Here is a 21,954-nt window from a genome sequence, read left to right on the forward strand (position 1 = left end):
GTCCAGTTCCGCGAGGGACGGCTTAATTCTTAATCGTATATAATATCGCGATATCCCTTCCGATCGCTTCCGTTTTTAGCCCATCCCCCTCCCCCCCCCCCCTTAAAAAAACTGTTTTCCTATTACCCCACCCTCCACTCCTGTGCATTTCTCACCATACACCGTTAATTACAATAGTTCTTTAGTACTTCTTATACATATACACTAGCTGGTTACAATAATTTGTGAAAAATATACATCAAAATTTTGTTACTTTTTACATCACAGATATTTTAATATAATATATCTTCTTTTAATTCTTAAAGATTTTTTTTCCTTCCCGTTTTCAACCAATCCGTCTCGCCGGATCGCTCGCGCTCCGAACCCGCGATGCCTTCTAATATACTATAGCAATGGAGATACCATTGAGAATAAAATCGAGAAGAGAAATTTGGGAATAAAAAGAGAAGCACACAATTATAGACGGGAATGTTTCTATAGCAAAGATCGAAGAATGAGATATTCGCGGGTCGCGCGCAAGTTTTCGACAGCCACCGGAAAAGTCGCGACGAACTCTCCAAATTGTAATTCAGTTAACGACAATCATAGTGTGTACGTACGTTTTACAATCATCCGCACGATAAATATCATTTTTCACATCTAACGATAAGTCTTTCGTAAAAAGGGCTTCATATGCGGGCTGAAGTCGTTCGTGGGTGGGGTTGTGGTGATGGGGGTGGGGGTGGATTCATTTAAGGGAAGTGAGAGAGGGTTTGTGAATATAGAAGAAATGGATGGATGGATGGATGAATGAAGAGAGAAAAGCGATAGTGGTAGCAATAGAGGTAGTAACATAGAGCGAGAAAGAGAGAGAAAGAGAGAGAGAGAGGACGAAGGAAGTCGGGAGAAGGTTAAAATTTACGTTTACACACAATCACGATTAGTGTTTCTTGCATCGCTTGCTGTTTATCCCTTTTACTCTATATAAGGAGAGACCTTAAAAGTTTTACACCCAATGGTTTGGCTCGGTGTTTTCGAGCCGCGCCCTGTCGTTTCTTAATACCTTATTTAATTTGCACGGTTTTTTCTTACTTTTTTGCCGTTAAATAGGGGGTAAAATTTTTAGATTAGATTTCCAAAAAACACCGAGAGAGTAGCCTTGACTTACATGCTTTATGCTTTTACGCTTTTTTTTCCTTTAAGGTATAATTTTTTTTTTTTCATTAATAATGGAATTTTTGCATTTTTAAGTAACACCGAACATACATGCCTTATACTTTATGTACAGCCTAGAGATTTTTTTTCAATATTCAGTCGTTAGTTTCTTTTCTACTTTCTCCCCATTCTCTTCATCCTTACTCTTTTCATTCCTCCTTTATCATCGATATAAGAGAGAGAGTCACAATATGATGAGTGCGTGATTCGTCCTTGCATTATCGCTTGTCGTCCTTTCAAAAACCCGCCTGCCTTTCTTCTCTAAATTGTAACAATAAGCGCGACGACGCTCTGCGCGAGACGGAATCGGAAAATCGCGGCTTTCTTTTTGCTTCTTACTTTCCATCGATCGGTAACCCTCGTCAGCGTATACAATCTTGGTCCTAAATCACATTTTTCCCCGTATCACGGGAAGCTTCCGTATACTAAATCCCCTTTCGCGTCCTTTTTATGATTGATAATAATAATAATCATAATAATAACAATAATCATCATCATTATCATCACAATCATCACCATTACAATAATAATTATAATAATAATAATAATAATCTAAATATTAACATTGATAATCAGTACAACGCACCTTAATTTTGTTAATTATAATAATAATAATAATAATAATAATAATAATAACATTTCAGCGTTCTTCCTATTCGTTAATTCTAAGTTTACGTCGTATAATTACGTCAGGTAATCGATCAATCTTTCTTAGAATGGAAAATATTGGGATTAAAAGTTCGTCTCGAGGGTCGATGAAGAATTTTTCTTTTCACTCTTTGTTTTCTTTCTTCTTTTTTTGTTTCGTTTCGCACATTTATCTCTTGGTTTCTATCCAATGGTATTGCGAGGGCGATCGAGCCGCGTTTCCCCGTTTCCCCTCGTGAAATGCCGTTGAGAAAAAAGAGATCCTAAAATGGGCGTGTCTCCTCTCGGAAACTCTACACACCGCGCTGTTCCTCTACTTGGTAGAAAATTTGCATTTCGTATCAAAAAGGTGGGCGTACTCGCTTCGCGTAAGAAAAAAAGAATCCGCCAAATTCACAACTCGGCGGTGTCCCACGGTGTTCTTCCTCACTTCTCTACAATTTCTACTTTTTTCCGCATATTTTGCTTCTTTGCTCTCCCTCATGTTTTCAGTTTGGTTTCCCTTTAACATTCCTAATTAGCTAAGATTTCAACGTGGGAAGATTCGACTATCCGCCGCCGGTTATAACGCCTAAAAAGAACAGAGAGATTAGAGAAATATTGTCGCCTTGTGAAAAAACGCCACTTATTTCGCGCGCCAACAAAAGCCTTGGCTCGATTTCGTCGCATACTTCGTAATGACCAAAAATATATGTATATATAATATATATATATAATATATCATTCCTTATATAATTATGTTGCTCCTTACGAGTTAAGTAATGTTAATAGTATAAGTTGCATTAGGTAGTTTTACATTGATAGAGGAAAAAATACGTTGTGTCGACTTCTGTGTTTTTCTTTTTCTTTTTCTTTCCTTCCGTTCTTCATTTCATTCTTTTCTTCCCATCGGCCTGCCTGCCTGCCTGCCTGCCTGCCTATCTGCTTGCTTGCTCGCTCGCCTAACTGCCTATCTACCTGGCTCGAGAAAAAAATTACGCGCGCACGTATGCGATTTTATTCGATTAGCCCTGCAGGTTAACTGTGTCTAGCTACGACTGGATGGTGCTCGGGGAAATATTGTATACTTCCGGTTTCGTCAAATCGCCATAGTCGAAAGAATTTCTGGCACCTTCCGGTCGGAAGATGGCCAACTGACGGGATCGCGGTGTGTGAACGGTTGATCGGAGACTTTTTATAGTCTTTTCGAAGCTTTCTTCACTGTTTGTCGTATCCTCTTAGGAGGGATGAGGGGGTATGTCGGTAGGGAGTGAAAGAGATTTCGCGTACGCACGACGATCCCCTCGTGGTCCGTCGCTCGCAGCAGATCCACCACGAAGAGTATCGTTGGATTCTACAACTCGCTCCTAACAAATGTAACAGTCTAATCCCGAACGATCCTCTCCGCAGATGACGATCGGGCTCGAAACGAACGGACCTCTGGAATTTCTCGTGTCGGCTTTTAACCGCGATCGTCGCGTATAGCACGGGGCAGCAGGAGAGGGGGAGTTGACAAAGTTTCTTCTCGTTTACTGTATGGTATAGCGGATTTACTGTACTGTAAGATGGTACTGTATATCTCTTACTGATACTGACTTCGTCTACTGCTCTACGGAGTCTTCCATGCCGAGCACTGCGCCGCTCGTTTGTTGGCTGTTCGCTTGTTGCTGCTCCGGCCGTCCACTTCCGGTGTTATAACCCCTCTGGAGCTGAACGACCAGGCCGCTCACGGCGGCAAACTCCTTTTGCTGCTGAGTCTTCTGGCTCGAATGATCTACTATAAGCTTACTATCACAGGCACTTTTTTTGTCAGTTGATACGGCGTAAAGATTGTGTAAGTCCGGATAGTGGTTGAGTGGTTGTTGTTGCTGCTGCTGGGATTGCTGGGATTGCGGCGTTGACTTCCGGTCCTCCTGGCTACCGTTGTGAACCTCTCGCTCCCTGCTGTTCCTAGAGTCCCTGGTGTCCTCGTCCCTACTACCTGCCCTGGAGACCGAGAGGGGCGTTGGGGGTGACGTCAGTCGATCACTCCCATCGTCGGTTCTCCGTTCGGACGGCGACGGACTTAGGTCCACCGTCGGTACTCGTTCCGGTCTTTCCGGTATCCCGGATCTGTTGGGAGGCGCCCGATAACTCTCGTCCTCGCTGCTATCTTGAGCGATCCTCGGCAAGGGCGTTCTCCGCGAGTTCCTGCAGAGCTGATCGAGCAGCGCCTTGCTGCTCAGGGTCTCCGGATGTTGCGGTTGCGTTTGCTGAGATGCGGAGGACGGTGCTTGCTGGGCCCTCGATTCGGCGTGGGCACGCTGGTCCCTGGGGATTCCGGTCTCGAGGCTCGACCGGATCAGACTGTCGAGGAAGCTACCGTTCGCTCCCGTGCCGTCGTAAAGGCTCTCCGCCATATCTCGCGGAGTCTTCACCAACGGGGTACCACGGGAATTCGACGTGCACGGCGCTTCCGTCGTGGCGACACTCGGATTTCCGTCCCTGTCGCGCTGCTGCTGATGCTGCACTATGGCCGCTGCGTTTCTCTGCTGTTCTTGAAGACCGCGCATCCTCTGGGTCGCGAAGTACTGATCGGATAGGATCGTAGGTACGTTGGCAGCACCGGCCATAAACGGCGATGGCATAAAGTGCGTCGGGCCCCAGAAGTTGAACGGTGTGAACTGCAGATGCGGCATTCCTTCCATGAACGGTGGCATCTTCAGGCCGTTCGGACCTGGAATTCCGCTCGGTGGGGTGAATGGTTTCTGCGGCTTCAGCTGCGGCTTCTTCTCGGCATTGCCGGGACGAAGCACCGACGCTGCCGCCACTGCCGCCGCTGTGTCCTTTGATTTGTCGTCCGGTTGCTTTTGGTCCCTGAACGAACGATCGTCGAACGATTATTGGGGATAAACAAAGTCTTTCGATACAATACAAGATGGTAAATGAAAAAATCGTACCTCTTCCTCGGTCTCATAAGGTGTCTCTCCTTAACTTTGTACTCGAGAGTGGAGTGTGGTACCCCGTAGTAGCTGCCGGCCCTGTGGACGCTCATCTCGCCCCTCTGTACAGCTCTGACAGCCTCCACCAGGCTATCCCTGTCGTAATTCCTGTATTTGCCACGTTTTGGCCTCGTACCCTTGCCTCCCGTCCCAGGTTTCGCTTTATTCGCATCCTGGGATTGCGGCTTTTGCTGCTGTTGCTGACTCGTCGGCTGTGGCGGGGTGTACCTGCCCCTGTTTCACCAGAGAAACGTTGCGTCGATCAACGGCGTTCGAGAGACAATAGTGTCGTGCAGTTGTTACGTAACATATGGTTGATACAGGCATACCTCTTATAGGGACTAGGCTCCATCATTTGTTGGCTCTGCGAAGAAGGCGTGCAGCCGCTTGGTAAACCGGTGGTCTGACCCTCCTGGAACTTTACGCTTATGCTCTTGGCGATGACGTCACGGAAGTTAGCAGCGACAGCTTTGCCGACGAGGGAATTGGTGGGACTGCTGGTACCGGAGAACGCGGGACTCGCACGCTCGAGGATACCCGGCGAGGAAGAGGAAGCTGCGAATCCCTGAGCGAACGCACCGGAAGTAGGCTCGCCGTTCTTACTGGAGCAGCCGGGAGTGCTCGCCGGTTTGTAGGACGGAATCTTCAGGATCGCTCGACCTTGGGCACTGTCGCTTGCCTCTTCCTCTATCGAAGGATTGAAGTCGTCGTTCGTTATTGGTCCACGCGACTGCTGGTGGTGTTGCTGCTGCGAGCTCTGCTGCGATTGGTCGCCGTTCACACTTTTGCTCAATCGCTTGTCCTCGCTCATCAGCCTCCTCATAACTTCCGGTATGCGATAGTCCTGCATCTCCAAACCTAAAAACAAGCCAGTCATCTTAAGTCGAAGCTAAAAGTTTGTTTAGCAGGAGCAACTCTTATCGGCCGAGCGCGCGTTAAGATTGCCTTAACTGAATTCGTATTTGGGTCATTTCCATCGATCCTGCCGTTCATTTCGTCGCTGACCGGATAAGTGGAGACCGAGAGACTCGGGAAAAAAGTTGGAAAGTGTATTATAACGCGGTGGGACTTCAGGAATCGATAGAAGCCAGGCCCGGTGGCCGGTTGGCCGGGTCGCCGACACTTTCGACGCCTTTCGGGCTTGAAGTACCCCTTAAGTAGCTTAACCGCTTAAATTCCGCCTTATTTATCCGTCATTAAGAGAAATGCCATGTACGTGCGGCCTGTACGAAGCTCTTTACCTAAACTCTCTTCAGGGATTTTATTAGTCTCACCTTTGAATGGTGCAGCAGCAGCCAGCATCTTTTGAATGTAAGGACCGATATTGGCGTGCTCCAGTCCTGGCCATTCGGTTCCCGTCTCCTGGCCTCGCTGGAGCAGAGTTCTCAGGGAATCTCCGCCGCTACCCTCGAGCGCGGAGAACCTCACGAGGTCCTCCAAGGACAACAGTGGCTTCAGCAGTGCCTTCTCCACTTCCTTCTCCTCCTCCGCACCCGAAAGCTCCTTGTCCTCCACCTGTCGAGTAACAATTATCTTTTAGTATTTTCTCAAATCTCCTCCACAATTTACATACTCTCTACTCATGTTTATTCATTCTACAGACCGATGAGTGGTTCTCTAATAGTTTTTATCGAGGAAATGTTTTTCTCATATTGGTGTGACTTGTCTTTAGTACAGCGTGTGTATCCTAGGTAGACTTTTTATCTTTTATGCTCGTCGAGCATGAAAAGCGTCATGCAGGACCTAGTCGTGTAACTACTCTTTCGCATTCCATTCACGGACTTTTTCAATGAGGTCAAATACTCATCTTTACCTCGAATGTGACAGGAACATAAAATTGTTTATCCTCGTATTAATTGAAATTTACGGAATTTGGAAAGGATCCAATGCTTAAAACAGCTCATAGTAAAGATGGAAAAAGAATTTTTCCAGCTAGGTTCGTTTAAGCGTACGACTTATTGCAAACATGACTAAGTTCTGTAAAAAGGCATCGACAACCACATTGAATCAAGCGTATTCCCTTTAGAAGTTGATTACTTTGTCGAGATTACAATCTTCCCAAATACTTACCTAGAGTCGCGGTATCTCGTAGAGGCGAAGAGGCCGTACGTTAAACTACAAATAATTGTAAAAAAAAGAAACAACTAAAAAGCCCATGCAGTCACTGACACAATGGACACAACTACACGGTTCGACGGTCATCCTTGAAAATTTCAAAGAAACTCCAGGACAGCCGTGCCAGAGGTATGTTTTGGGGAGAAGCTCCATTCGCTCTTCCTAACCAAAACCCTACTGACCGTCTTGGAAGCGTACTTCGCGAACTCTCCGTCATCCAAAGATACCTCGAATGAACCATCGTCCGCCCTTTTGGAGCAACGCGATAGACGCACCGACGCTTTAATAGAAACATGGAAAGCGTCTTTTTGCAATTGCGCGAGTGATCGCTCGTTATTTCCGTGAAATCCCCAAAACCTACCTCGTCCACTTGCGGGGGCGGAGTGGTCGTGGAGGCGTTTTGGGTCGTATTTGGTTGTGTGGTAGTAGTGGTGGTAGTGTTGGTGATGGTGGTGGTGGTCGTGGAGACTGGGGCAGCAGACTCGTGAGGATGAGTGTGGGTGCTGGTCAGGGAAGCGTCTCGTTCTCTTTCCAAGGCGAGCTTGTAGACCTTGTTGCGCAGGGTGCTCCTGGGGATGCCGTAGATGACGGCAGCCCTCCTCGTGCCGAGTTTCCCGCTCTGAATGTCCCTGAGGGCGGCCTGCAACTCCTCCTCCGTGTAGGTGCGACGTCCACCACCAGCACCGACCACTGGCACACCTGTCACGCCTGCTGCTGCGGCTGCAGCGGCGGCAGCCGCAGCCGCCGCCGCCGTCACTTGACCCGTCATTCGTGGCTTCGCCCTGTAACACGAACTGTAAGATTCGTTTCTCTCAGCCGAGGACCTCGTCATCCATGTGCAACGCTATCTTTAAACGCGTTCTCCACTGGAATCTGCACGATTACGGGAGAAGGACGAGAGCGGCGCGGTCCTCATCCTGCCAGACACGGATCGATCGTTGCTACACGGTATACACGTGCATACGAGCCAGCAGCCACGTGGCCATCTAACGCGGGCCTCATCCTCCCGTCTTTCACATACACGTGATAATCAAAACTAAATGCAAGTTTCACGAATTTTCCATATATACCGAAATATTCGCGTCAACGTCTGTCAGGTCTATTCATATATTTAAGAACGATTATACTTTTGCTTTTAAAAATGTACCTCTCCGTACAGCATCATGGTTCCGCGATATATAGTGTACGGTACAGTGCTGGAGAAATAAATCATTTCTGCGACAGATAGGAAAAACTATCGGCAAGGGAGGAGGACAGGAGGATAGGTATCGGTTGGTGCAATTTGTCTCGGCGAGGGACGATAAGATTACGAGTACGGAATCATCGCTGGAGTCCCCCCCTCCTCTCTCACGTTCTCTCTCTCTCTCTCTCTCTCTCTCTCTCTCTCTCTCTCTCTCTCTCTCTCTCTCTCTTTCTCCCTCCCTCTCTCCCTCGAAAGTTCATCGACCCTCGGCCGTGATAAAAAGTGCATTTCGTTCGCATGGCCCCCCGATAAAACACTTGCCCAACGTCAACCAATTTATTTGCCACTTCTTCTTTCCTCCTCCACTGATTAATTCCTTCCGCGAAAAACTTGCGCAACCATTTCCCACCCTCCGTCTAATCGTTAAAAAGCTTTTTCTCTTTTGGAAAAATATGTTATCCAATTTTGGGGAGCTCCCGATACATTCGTTTAATTATCTCGCGAAAGATTGATTGGGCTAGATCGGGAGCATTTAATTGTTAATTCGGGTAATCCAGTATCCGTGGCCTAAAAACGAAATTATCGAAGAGCCGGTTTCAGACTTAGCGATAAATTTTTAAGCGCGAATCGAGGACCGATAAATCTACGAAAATTAGTCGACGATTATATCCTAATGGGAAATCAGACGGTGGCCAAGATTGATTGGGATTAAATGGTTTTGCCCGACGCGTTTAACTAAATATCAACAGTGGAATATGTGCAATTTAGGGCACGATAAGTGCGGGCATGTATAATTAACGGAGCGTATGGGTCGAAAAGAAGGAAAAATTGGTCATTTGTTAGGGCAGTCTGATATGTTGGAAATGAAAGTTAGTCGATTGCACTAGCGAATTTGGCGAGTCTCGGCTGGCTGATCATTTTTGGCGTATCTTATCGGTAATTACGCCGGGCGCATGCGCCTTGGCTTTCTCTTTCCTGGACGGACTAACGCACACAAAGCAGAGGAGAGAGAGAGAGAGAGAGAGAGAGAGGGAGGGAGGGAGAGACATTCATGTATTAAATACTCTCATGCTAGGGTACTTTGCGCTTTCAATCTATGCCGGGAGGTGCAGATTACGGTGGACTAATAATAGACGACGATAAAAATTTGATGCGCAAAATGCTCACTGCGAGGAAAACAGCGAAAACACGAGGGCATCGCCCGGCGAATCGCTGTTTTCCACTCTTTCCAGAAAACTCTGTGCCAATTTTGTTGTTCGACCGTTAAAATTTATCGGACGAAAGATTTTTTTTTTTAGTTGAAAAATCATCTCTTTCGAATGTGGACAGAGTACTAGGATGAGCGGAGATGGATTGAGAGGATCATTGGTTTTTTCGGCGAGACTTGGGGAAGCGATCGAAGGACGGAAAAGTCTGTTGATCGACAATATAGCTTTGAAACAACTGAACTATCGCTGTTGACACAGATGGTAGTCAAAGGAACATTGGGACAACGAGAGAGAGGGAGAGGGAGAGAGAGAGAGAGAGAGAGAGAGAGAGCGGCGCATGCAAGTCATTTTCCTCGAAGTCGATAAGTGCGATTGGCCGTTGGCGTTTTGCATGTTTTCGCCGCGACGCGTGCGTGCGTGACAAAATAAAAACATTCGCCAGTAGAACAATCGATCGGCTTTCGCCGAATCTCACGCGCGGTCGACTTATCTGACTCATCGCGTAATCGAAATTCGCTTGCAAAAATCCACTGGCCAGCTCAAGGTCGAGTCACTAAATTAGAAACTTTTTTATTTATTTATGAATTCGTTGTATTGACTTTTCTTCTGCAAACAGAAGCGTTGCTTTCTGCCAAGAACAACTAATAATTAAGCGAACAAAACTGTCATTAGCGTTAATCGCTTCGAGATGAAATAAAAAGCGTAAATTGTTAATTTTTAAACGAGCTAATTGATGATAGAAAGGCAGAGTCCATATATAAGGGGTAATCGAATTTTACAGTGATTTCAAAACTTGCAGAGCGGAATGCATTCCAACTTTTTCGACCGACTGGAATGCATTTTATCAGCGGCTCGCGTTCACGTGTAAAACTACTCGATGCCGATAAGGTTTCACGAAACTACTTTTAATATACCTTTAATATTCACACCTTCAAAAACTGTTACTCTACAATTTCTCTCTCTCTCTCTCTCTCTCTCTCTTTCTGTTTAGCCCTGGAGTTACGGACAATTTAATAAAAAATTACAGTTGTTAGCGCAATTCCAAACTGCACGGGATTAATCGAAGAATCTGGAGCACTATTAATCAGTTCGATCAACATGGATAGTTGAAAACTAAAAAGTGGTAAATTTTGCATGTACCAGAGATGGAAATGGAAAATGGGATTTTATCGAGATACAGAAGGAGAGGAAAAAGCGTGTACAAGTAGTTGGCAGAGAAAATAAAAGTTAGCGATAATGCTTCTGTCGTTTGGCCGTTATCGGTTTCGCGAGAAAACACAAGCGATCGTTACTCACACCTAGCTAAGTGTTCGGGAGATAAATGGAAAATTGCTTACTTGAAGATGCTCTTCGGGTCGATGCTTGCCGCCATTCGCAGAGGTATTTTCTGTTGTTCCAATAAGGATATGTTGTTGTCCTGAAACAGAAAAGAATCCACCCACTCCTCGTAGAAAATGTAAGATTTTACACAATTCCTTCTAATATCACCTTGAATTGTGGGGATTAAAAAATAACGAGAAAAATAAACTAGCGTTGTGTGTGGGGGGGGGGGGGGGATTGCGAAAATTAGAAGGAACGTGACCAAAGAATGAAATAATAAAACGATAAAAAAGAAAGAAAAAAAACTGTTGCTCACCTTTCGTTTTCTGCTCACCTGAGAATTTTTGGGCTTGGCGGACAGATCGAGCGGTTGGTCCACCGACGTCGAATTGTCCTGATGGGCTTGCACCCCGGTAACAAGGGGTGCTTCCCGGGGTGGCAAGCACCATTGGGGCAGTAAGGTGGGATAAGTGCCGCTTAGAGCGGCGGCCACCACCGAGGCGGCCATGGGATCTACTTGAACTGACATCGGTGACTCGACCGATCGCGAACTGCTACTACTGTCACTTTGCGGACTCTGCAAACGTGTAATATACATTTTATTTCGAATTACTTCTACATCTCGTTTTCCTCCTCTGTTACTACTACTGTGTATCCTACTAATATACCTACTACTATTACCATTACTATTACTACTACTACTACTACTTTAATACGAGCTTCGCGCCTCTCAACTTTCCATCCGACTCCCTTTGATCCGATTCGTCATGAAAAATTCAAGCAGTCTACTCGATACAGCAGGGATAATTCGGTGTATATACCACATCCGTTCGTTCAAACTTCAATCGGTTATAACGACTCGATATATATTTCTTTCTATCCCCTTTGCTCTCTATATGTATACTACACTATACCGCAGCCTATACGTAAGAATATATACTATAACTCTCGAATGTATTTTCTTAAGAGTACACGCAAACCCCCTCAAAAGGATTTCATCTAACCTAACTACTCTACCCAGCAGCTATTTTTAACTCTTTTCCTAGCGGTTAATCGATTATCAAGGAATAAAATCTCGCGTTTAATGCAGTTGCCCGTTAAGCCGTAGACTCTTACTACTACACAAGCATCAGACGTAAGTATAAAATTTTGAAAAATCCGAGAGCACGTTTTGTCCGAAGACTTACAAGCGGCGGTTGATCGTCGTGGGGCAGTTTTCCATCGAGACAAAAGTAACACTTGTCGAGCGGCTTCCAATCCTCCGGCGGTGGACTGGCACGCCTGCTTCCAATGATAAAAGCACCGGGCGTCGTTCTCGCTGATGCTCCTTCCGAATTTCCCGTTCCCGTCGTCGTCGTCGTTGTCGTCGTCACCGTCGTCGTCGTTTCTCCTTCCGCCGTCGAACCGGATACTCTCGGCACTTCTTGCAACTCTTCCTCCTTCTTTACCCTTAGCAAGCCCTGCGTCACCGGTATCCGCCCTATCGCGGATTCCTCCGTTCGTTCCTGAAGGATTAAATATTCTCATTAATGTATATACACATTATATGTAAATATATTGAACTGGAAGAGTACATATATATATATATATATATAAATACGAGAGAGTATATAAAAAGGGAATGAAAAGAAAAGGTAACCTTGGTCCCTTCGGGGTCGGTGGCGTTGGCAGCAGACTGGTCCCTCTCTTGCCTCAACGGACTGACAGAGTCCCTCGTAGGAGGATTCGTATCCTCCAGTTTGAGCCTCTTCTCCTTGTCCTCGTTCTCTCGGCTCTCCGCGGTACCCTCCGTCCCCTCCTCCTCCTCCTCCTCGACTTCTCCCTCTTCCCGATCGTTTTCCAATCCGTCCTCGAGGTCGGTCCTCCGTCTCCTCCTGGAGCTGAGCGCCGAGACCGGGCTCGAAGCCGAGTTGAGCTTGACGATGCCGTTTTCCGCGACTACGTCGTCTTCCGAGGGTTCCTGCTTCACTTCCGGCCTCAGACGACGGAGATCGTCCGGTTGCTGGGCCTCCTGGGGTTGCGGGGGGTGATGACGGTGTGGGTGATGATGATGATGATTGGGGTGGTGATGCCTCTGAAGGCTCGTGGCCTCCTTGAGCGGACCGGGCGAGCCCGGGGTCGCCGTTAAGGTCGCCGTTGCTGCTGAGGTCGTAGAGATAGTCGTCGCAGGAGTGTTGCTGCTGGTGCTGGTGCTGCTGTTCCCGATCGTCGTGGAGTCGCTTGCCGAGCCGTGGAGGGGCCCGACGAGCTCCGTACCCTGATTGCTGCCGAGGCTGCTGACGCCGCCGATGGGGTTGCAGCCCGTCAACGGCCTCCCCTGGTATACCCGGTGGTGGCCCGTCGCTGATTCGCTGCTGCGGCTCCCGCTGTACAGGGTGTCCTGGTATTGCTTCCATCTCCTACGGCCCATCAACTCCTCCGCTACTCGTTCCAAACCTACGACATCAGCCCAAATACATCAAACAATCACGCAACGCGTCTCGATAATACTATTTTCTGCTCTCATTCGCTCTTATTCCTTAATCTGCATCCTTTATTCTTCAATTAAATTATTTTAATATATTTACATATATAATAGTATACTTTATTTCTTGTGCACAATGAAATAGCCAACTTTCGTCCAATGTGCACGATCTCACTCTCGCCGGTACTGCAGCCGGTGATACAGACCGTGATAACGGCAATTTTTCACTTCCTTATCCAAAGGCCGAATAGTCTCTTATCGAAACGACGTGACGCACCTAACTGCGAATCACTCGCTAACTTTTATTCACCAATTACATTTCTTTCTATCTTTTCTTTTTCCTAATATATATTTTATTATTATAATTGTCAGTTTTATACAGATGCGTCAGTGCTGCTATATTTTATATATTGACCGTCCTCTCTCTCTCTCTCTCTCTCTCTCTCTCTCTCTCTGGCTCTCTTTTGCGAGAGATTTTATCGTCCGGCAGCAGTTAATCGCAATTACATCCTTCGCGGTTTTCGAGCCAAGTTGTCCTTGGTGCCAGTGTATATATGTATATATGGTAACGTCACAGTCGATCAATCCGTTAGTCTATATCGTTAATTTTTCCAGTTTTCAATGAGCTTTGGCAAAAGTGTCGACCATCTGTGCAATTTCTCAGTGACCTCGGGGCTCCTTTTCGTCGGCGATCGTTAAACCGAACAAAAACTCGATGAAAATCGCTTAGCCTTAACGAGTATTCCCGGCTTACGGAGAGATGAATGCATCGATCGATTCTCTATCCGGAACTCTAATCGACCACCGCGAATCGCTCCCTTTTTTTGTCACTCAAGCTTTCCACTTCCACTTCCGTTCTCCATCCGCAGCTCGACCCGTCATAAATCATGCTAAATATTTTATCAGACGTCTAATCTCCTAATTCCATCGATTCGCTCTACGATTGGCTCTCGTAGAGGCAGAGCGCGCGCGCGCGCGAGAGAGAGAGAGAGAGAGTATAGAGCAAAACGGAGAATTGCTTTCAGTCCTGGACGAATTATAGCTCAACGAGAGGCGACTGCCACGTGTACGAGCGCAGAGTGAAAAACATCTGAATAAATTATGATTGTTTGTCGAATGTTTGAAATGAAAGAACGTCGCAGACCATCGCGCGCAGTTCATCGTCGACAAACGACTATTATTTGAGCGTTCTAGTTTCACGCAGCTTATCAAATATAGGCATGCTATAATGCCGCTTTGCGGAAACGCCAAGTAGATCCACCGGCTTATGCGCGACAACTGGGGGTGCATTAGTTGTTGGAAAAAAAAATCAACCTGCGCGTGAACATTAGAGTCAGGGACGTCCATGCAATCACGTTCGTGCACAGTGATAGCTCTCAATGTTGCAAATTTTCTATCCTTCCGAAAAAAGACAACTCTCTTCGTTGGTTCCTTTTCCTTCGACAACCATGGGAGGTATTCAAGGTATATATCGTCCATCGAAGCGCGCCGCGAGAAAGGAAATAAGTGTGTGCGATGTGCAGATGAAAATCGTTTGCACAGCGTTATTAAGGGATCATTAATTATCCGTGTTGGCAGAGTGATGCAATGTTTGCTCCAGTAGAGCGACTGTCCGTCTGTACGTACCGTGTCCAATATTTGTCCTTCGAAGCCACCGACAAAAATTACTTGCATCGTTCAAAGTGCGCTGGAAAAATTGCAGACGCAGCCATTTCGGGGGGATGTGCCTCTCTCTCTCTCTCTCTCTATATATATATATATATATATATATAGACTGTTAAAAGGCAAGGGGATAGGAAATACGAAATTACGCATATGCGAACCTATCATTATAGAACGGCAGCGTGACGTAGAACCGGCGGAAATGCCCGAGCGTTTTTCACGAACATGCCCTTGACAGTGAAATTATAGAACGACGCGATAAGGCTCCTTTTTTTCGACGTGTTTTAGTTTTTACAGCTGGAAGGCTCGCACGACTCCCTCCCCGAATCGAGCTGTACAAAGCTGCGAGTAATTTACTCTCGAAAGGAAATACATCGTGGTGTATATGATTAACTTACGTGGTTGGGAGAGAGAGAGAGAGAGAGAGAGAGAGAGAGAAAATGAGGGTTTTTTCTTTTGTTATCAATATATGTATATATATAGGAGGAATGGCGGATTTCGGTGGAAGCAATGGAAAGAGTGGATAGCGTTTAGGAAGGAAAGGACGGCTGGCAGCTGCGACGGAGGTTCTCCGTTATTAGATATTCATAGCGAACAAAGTCCGAGTCCTTGATCGATTCCATCAGAAGTAATTAGATTGCTGGCGCGCCTTCGGATGAAATTCCAGGCAGGAGGTGCCCCGAACCAATCTTATCTCGCGTGCCGTTTAAGTTGACGAAGAAGTAGGCCAGATGACCACGCCCGGGATTAAACCAACCAACCGCGTATCTATGTGCACGTTCACCGAGAGAGAAACGAATTCTCCGTCGTGCAGAAATTTGACAAATTACCCAATATCCACGTGAGAGATTAAAACACTCGTGTTAAAGAATTATGTGGAAAATCCAGTCACGCCATGGATCATAATTGAGCGAGTATAATTGCATTTATGGCACGTTTCATTATTATTTTTGCCACGTGATTATTAAGCGCCGGCAAAAGCGTCATCGAGACGCGATAAATTATCGTCGCGGCCGTGAGTCAGAAAAAATCGCGAAAATCCAAGCGATTTTCATTATAGTAATATATGTAGCGTACATGGATGAGATTCGTCGGAAATCTCTCGAGTGTCGTACTTTTGGTCAGCGGTACGAAATTCAAGGACGATCGTTCGTGCCTCATGATTCTTCCATGCGAGTCTTTATTCCTTCTTCGCTCTGACTCAATTGCGAATTTTGTGACAACCGACGACCTTCCAGCTCTCGACGACACATCGCGTCCTGAGTCACACACGACCCTGTTTTCAAATGCGAGGCAAATTATTGTCCCCTATATATATATACCGACAATAAAATTCTCCCAGCGCTTCCTTCACTTTTTATACCGCGATGGAATGTCACGAAGAAATGTTCGCATTAATCACGTTTGTGCTCGAAGCTTATCGATGACCAATAAAGCTCGATACACCGTGAGAGAGGCTATATACACACACGCAATACACACGGAAGGAGAGGAAAACTGTGCGAGTGTACCTATGTAGCATCGCGGAGGCGTTGGTTTCGGAATCAAGCTGAATTTTCAAGAACGAAAGTGAATTACAAAGCATTTCTCATTTCCTGCCAAAGCTCTCATTATCTTCGTTAAGATTTATCGCGCGCGCGCGCGCGCGCTCGTTTCGAGGCCGGATCCGCGGCGGCGCGGTGCAATAATCAATGGAATTCCATGGGAGTAATCTCCTAGGAAAACTGCAGACTTCCTTGGAATCCATCGAGTTTTCTCTCCATTTTCCGAGGATCGAAAATTCGACGATGACGAATCCAAGTACGCGACTTTGCGATCGGCTGGAAGAAGGCAAATTGCTTCGTTTCGTTGGTCGGCGATTAGCGTCGATTGTTTCGTTGAGAATTTATTAGATTCGAGTTGAATTTAATGGCGATAATACTGCGCGCGCCTTGACCAACTTTCCCATTTTCGTGGGGAAGTGAATTCTAGCGTTCACGCACGCATCAGAGAGCCGTCGGGATTCGGACAAAGGATAGCCTTGTGCTGCGTGAGAGAGCCCGGTGGTTCGCTGTCGGTTCGGCCCCACCACGCCAAGCCATGCCATGCCATGCCATGCTCGTGCCAACTCATGCTCGTGCCGCCACACCGTAGTACCCTAGCTATATATATATATATATATACAGCGACCGAGCAGGGACCACGTAGCTAGGCCACCCATTTTCTAAGCTTCGGCTCTCCTCCAAACCGAGGCCCGCCATTGGTCGAGACCGATTAGAGACGGGACCATGGAAATTCTCTACGGGGGTGGGGGACCGATGCTACGAAAATTCTACAATCTCCCCTCTCCTACGCCCATTTGCGGGACCCGCGAGGCCATTCGATCTACCCACCGAAGAATGGTGCCGCTCGCCAGCTCTTGCTTCTTCTCTCTCTCCCTCTCTCTTCACTCTAATACCATATACACATGCATGCACATTGCAGCTACCTCACTCTCATCCTTTCTCCCAAATCAAATTCAATTTTACCCAATTAATTATCTCACCTCGAGAAATTTCAAGAAAAACACTCTTTCGTTACATTTTCCGCGAATTTTCCTCAACGGAAACAGCACACTTCACAACGAACCGTGGCAGTTTCAACATTTTGCTGGTTGACGCGCTCCTCGTCCTTCGGAAACCGCTAAGTGGCCGGCCCTACCTGGTGAATGGAAGTCTCGTGATCGCGCAACAAAGCCACTCGGATCGCTTTGACCAAAGGGAATTTCTAGTTTTTCCAGCGCGCTAATTTCTACACTTAGCCGTGTGGCCGCTAAATTCGCGGAAAAGCCGATAAGTGGATTCGCGCCAGTGTCGCCTCATATATATATACGATATTCGTGCGATAGGTGTGCTTGCGACAAGTATTTTGCATGTGAAAAAGTACGTTAAGAGAGAGAGAGTAAAAGTTTGCTCGGCGTAAAGGATCCACTGCTCCATATTTGAGTTTTGCCGAAGGGGGGAAGGAATGGTGATGGTGAGGGGGTGGGGGAGAAGGGGTAGAGGAGAACAGGAATCGCCAGACACAATGGGGCGGTGTGTGTACGAGTGGTCAGAATGGGAACGGAGGAACAAAAGAAGGACAGAAGACCGGTTTTTTGTTCCTGGGCCAATTGGGTCCAGCTGCCAAATTTTCTGGGCCCTTTGCGTTCGAGCCGAGTTCCCCTCCGTTCCGTAAGCACCACTATATATATATATATATATATATATATATATATATATATATATATACACCACTACACCAGTACCTACTCCATTTTCAACAGACACACGAGGAAACGTTATAATATCGTCGTCGAGTCCCTTCCGCACGTTCCCTCCCATTTCTGTGTTTGCGTATTCGCCAAAATATTCAGCCATGCATTCCTCGGCTCTATATGCACTCGTACAGCTATATGGGTGTGCATGCGTCGATTGCTTCGCGTGTGTGCATCCACACGCTGCCTACACAGGGACGTGAGAATATGTGCGAACGTGGGCTGACCTCGTATCCCATTCTCTCCCATTCCCATCTCCTTTTCTTCCACTGCATCATCTTTCTCCTACGTCACTTATCTTCCTTCCAATCTCATTTTCCGCCCCACTCTCCCTCCTCCGCCCCTCCTCGCTCCAAACTTTTCCAACGATCCTATCGCTGCATTCTCTAATTCGACTCGAATCACTCGAGAAAATTCTCAGTCTCCCTTTTCTCAATTAAAATTATCGATTCAAGCCTGCTAATCGTTCGCTAGACTCCATACCCTTTTTACCACTGCTATTTTATCCGTTAAATTCATTGACTGGGAATCCTTAATCCTGCCAGATGTGTAAATCGTGGGTATAAGCATATCGTGGCCTGCTCCCGTCGACGTCGATCCAAATCTATATACATCGCTCCGAGCTTCACAATGAACAATTAATGTAAAACAGACATACATCGAAAACCGAAAAATTTATTATCGTCGGCTAAATATCTAATTCTACGAAAAATAATTCGTAATTTAAGAGATCGCGTGGAATATTAATACGTCACGCGATATTGTAATTTGCGACTCGCGATGATGTTGGAATTGCAAATCAGCCTTTTGGTTTGTTTAAAGAAGGGGGGGGGGGGAGTGAAAGGGGGAGATTTAGCTGTTCCACTGGACGGACCGCGGTCTAATTGCGAGACGATTCGTGGAGACTGGCGTTTTAACATATGGCATTATTGATAAGAAATACAACAACGCTCGATAGGAATTATTTTAGAGCGATTGCCATTTATAGCGGAATGACGTAACGAACCACACGCTGTGATTATATACCAACATTTGTTTCAGCGGAAGTGATTACGCGTTAATGAAAACTGAATTTAAAGTGGCAAGAGGAAGTCTTCCTTAAAGTCTAGATTAGATTTCCACGATGGAATGGATTTATTCGTGGCTTTGCGCCCAGTTTTTCATCGACGGAATTAATTGGATTCGTCGGAGTGGCAGCTATAGCCTGGGGTGTAGGCTGCGAGAGAAAGAAAAGATTCGAGAGGGATGTCGCGCGATAGCTTTATATATATATATATATATATAAGATACAGTTGCAGCGGAGCTCGGAGGAGAAGTGTACATACACGTATATATATATATATATATATGTATACATATACGGCCCAAGCCGAACGTTGCACGTGATTGCGGTGTTCTTGGCAAGTCCATCAAAGTGGCTGGACTCGCGGCGTGTGCCACTTGGCGAGTGCCACGGGATGGCAGTGTGGCGTATTATCAATCGGGAAGCCAATAATCAGCCTCTGCTCAAAGCTCGTCCAACACACTAAGGTCTAAGGTCGCGCGCCTCTCGAATCAAGCCATTGGGTTAACGATGCGCTTCCGGTTCTCATCGATCCGCACCTTTAAGACCGCATCCGAAATAATTTCATATAATTTCACCGATCGCGCACACCGGAGAATCAAGGCAGGAGAATTCAAGAGTTTTCCTGAGACACGGTGGGCCAGAATTGGCGCGAGACCCTCCTGAAGTCTCTCCTCGTCAGCGGAAATCGGACACCGTTCTTATTTGCGTGTATGATGACCCATTTTATCGCGTCCACCGCTCTAAGATTACCTGGCCCAACTATATTGCCGACCATTTTGTTTTTTTTCTTTTCTTTTTCTCTCCACTTTCTCCCCCACCGAGGCAACGCTGCAGTTCGAACGACATTCGTACAGCGGAGCGCAGCGCAATTAACGGTGACACATAAATTCAAACTATACAGGAGCTGCATAATAGGCCTTTGTAAAATTTCTGCAATTTGGCGATCTTCTGCTGGCTGATTGCATGGAGGAAGAAGAAGAATGGAGAAGCGCGAGTGAGAGAGGCTGCGGCGACAGCTCACAATTAAGCTTAGAGCCGAGCCTCGGGTTACCTTAAACACGAGGCGTTCAGATAATTTCGCGGATCCTCGATAACGGAAATGACGTAAGCGCGATTCCCCGTGAACTGTGGAGCTCATTGTTTCTCGCGGCGATCAACGGATGCGGCTTGATGTTTGAAAACAAGTCGACGTGCTCGCACGACTGTGTGAGTGCGTGTATCTGGTTGCCCGGGGCTTGGTGAAATTTTCACCGACGGATCTGAGACGTCAGAGAGTTGGATAATAATTGGTCCGATAAGGACAATATCGGTGAGTCCGAACTATCGGCTTTCGTCGCCACTGCCGTGCGTCATTCGCGCCAAATCGTTTTCACGAGTTCAGCGCGAAATCGCTCTCTCGTTGACAAAGTCGGTACTTTCGGCACGTTCCATCCATTCCCCCTCTTTTCGCCTAACAACCATCCCCCTCCCCCAGCCTTCCCTTTCGCCGACAGCAACTCACACACACACACACATAGCTAAACTTATACTTTTATAATATATTTAAGAATTTCGCGTCATTCGCCAATAAATGTAATCGAGACTTTTTGCTGGATTTTTTCTACAATCGACGCAATTTATCTCGCGTGATTTTTACATTTCCCGCGTCATTCGTCCAAGATTGGGTCATCGAGACTCGTTGAAATGTCAACCTTGAACGAGTTTATCCAGCGTTTTTTCATTGGCCTTTCCGCGGATCGAACTGTCGCCAGTTACAAAGATAGGAATTATCAAACTTGGACGATTGCAGGTTTATTCAATGATGAAGATTGCTCGACATTTGCAAATAAAGTGAAAAGGGGAGTGTTATTTGTTTTGGGAGTTATGGGAGAGGCCGTGATCTCTTTTGCGTTTTAATCGTCGAATTTCGTCCGTCCAAAGCTCGGCGTAGCATAATAATGATGACATTAGCCGCGCGTCTACACAGACAAACGTCGACGGAAACAAACACACGTGTGTTTTATTATGCGCTTCAAACTCCCTCCGCTTATGCCTATACCAATATATTCCTTTTTCTCTTTTCTCCCTATTTATAATTCAATCTTGCTCGCGTTTCAATCTTTGAATCCTCTCTCATTCGTTATTTGCGAAAGCTCTCGCTATAGCAGACCGACGACTTTTACCGATATGGTCCATTACCAAAAATTAATCCGTTTGAAGGCTGTACGATGAAAGAGCAAGAGTCGCAGCTATAGCACGCATATATACTGCACATCGATACTCTAGTTGAGAAAACTTCTGGAAACCGCATCGTCGTCACATTATTCCGAGATTTTTGAATCAATTTCCAAGAGGCCGATGCAATGTTCAGCCGTGGCTCGGCTATCTCGCGACAGTCACAGGTGTGTATTACGCTTCCGAAATTCCACGAAGCGTAGTCGTAACTAAGCGAGAGAGGAGGAAAACTTTCCGCTACAGCTCTTTCCGCCTTGAAACGTCGACGGGAAAGGTTACACGCTGATTTAAAGTTGTAACGCCTGAAAAGCCGATACTTCCGGATCAACTTTTAACGATTAGGATATCGACGAGTCGCCTAACTTTCCATACAATGCCCAGACGAAAAGCATTCGATTTTATTATTTGGTTGGAATTTGAAGGAGGGAAATAATTGGAATAATGGGATTGGTAATGGATTAAAGTTGTGGAAATTGGTCGGGTTGATGAGATGCACAGGTGATTTTTTTGGAGAAAGTAGAAAGGGTTTTGGGTGGGGTAATACACGAGCGGGTATGGCATGATCGAGCAGGAAGTTGAAATTGGAGGGAATGGCACTCCGTAGGGTGAGTCCGCCCCTGAGCCGCCCTCACCCCACTCCGTCGAA

General features: G+C 46.4%; 1 protein-coding gene across 11 annotated transcripts in view; it reads right to left on the reverse strand.

The window, feature by feature from the left end:
* Positions 1–1,800: 1,800 nt before the first annotated feature.
* Positions 1,801–21,954, reverse strand: part of Eip93F (Ecdysone-induced protein 93F) — a 58,817-nt gene continuing 38,663 nt past the window's right edge. For 7 of the 11 annotated variants that reach the window (XM_066731327.1, XM_066731320.1, XM_066731326.1 and 4 more), the window contains 9 exons: positions 12,268–13,064; positions 11,816–12,133; positions 10,945–11,205; positions 10,646–10,725; positions 7,279–7,711; positions 6,077–6,317; positions 5,132–5,660; positions 4,761–5,036; positions 1,801–4,677 (listed from right to left, as the gene is read on the reverse strand). In XM_066731327.1, the coding sequence (XP_066587424.1) occupies positions 3,423–4,677; positions 4,761–5,036; positions 5,132–5,660; positions 6,077–6,317; positions 7,279–7,711; positions 10,646–10,725; positions 10,945–11,205; positions 11,816–12,133; positions 12,268–13,064 (4,190 nt within the window). In that variant the 3' untranslated portion in view covers positions 1,801–3,422. The remainder of the gene's footprint in view (positions 4,678–4,760; positions 5,037–5,131; positions 5,661–6,076; positions 6,318–7,278; positions 7,712–10,645; positions 10,726–10,944; positions 11,206–11,815; positions 12,134–12,267; positions 13,065–21,954) is intronic. The other 4 variants (XM_066731328.1, XM_066731331.1, XM_066731330.1 and 1 more) reach the window with 4 other exon arrangements.

Source organism: Prorops nasuta, unplaced genomic scaffold (assembly GCF_024137725.1).
Source record: "Prorops nasuta isolate Cenicafe-Biocafe unplaced genomic scaffold, Cenicafe_Pnas_1.2 PNAS00008, whole genome shotgun sequence".
NCBI lineage: Eukaryota > Metazoa > Arthropoda > Insecta > Hymenoptera > Bethylidae > Prorops > Prorops nasuta.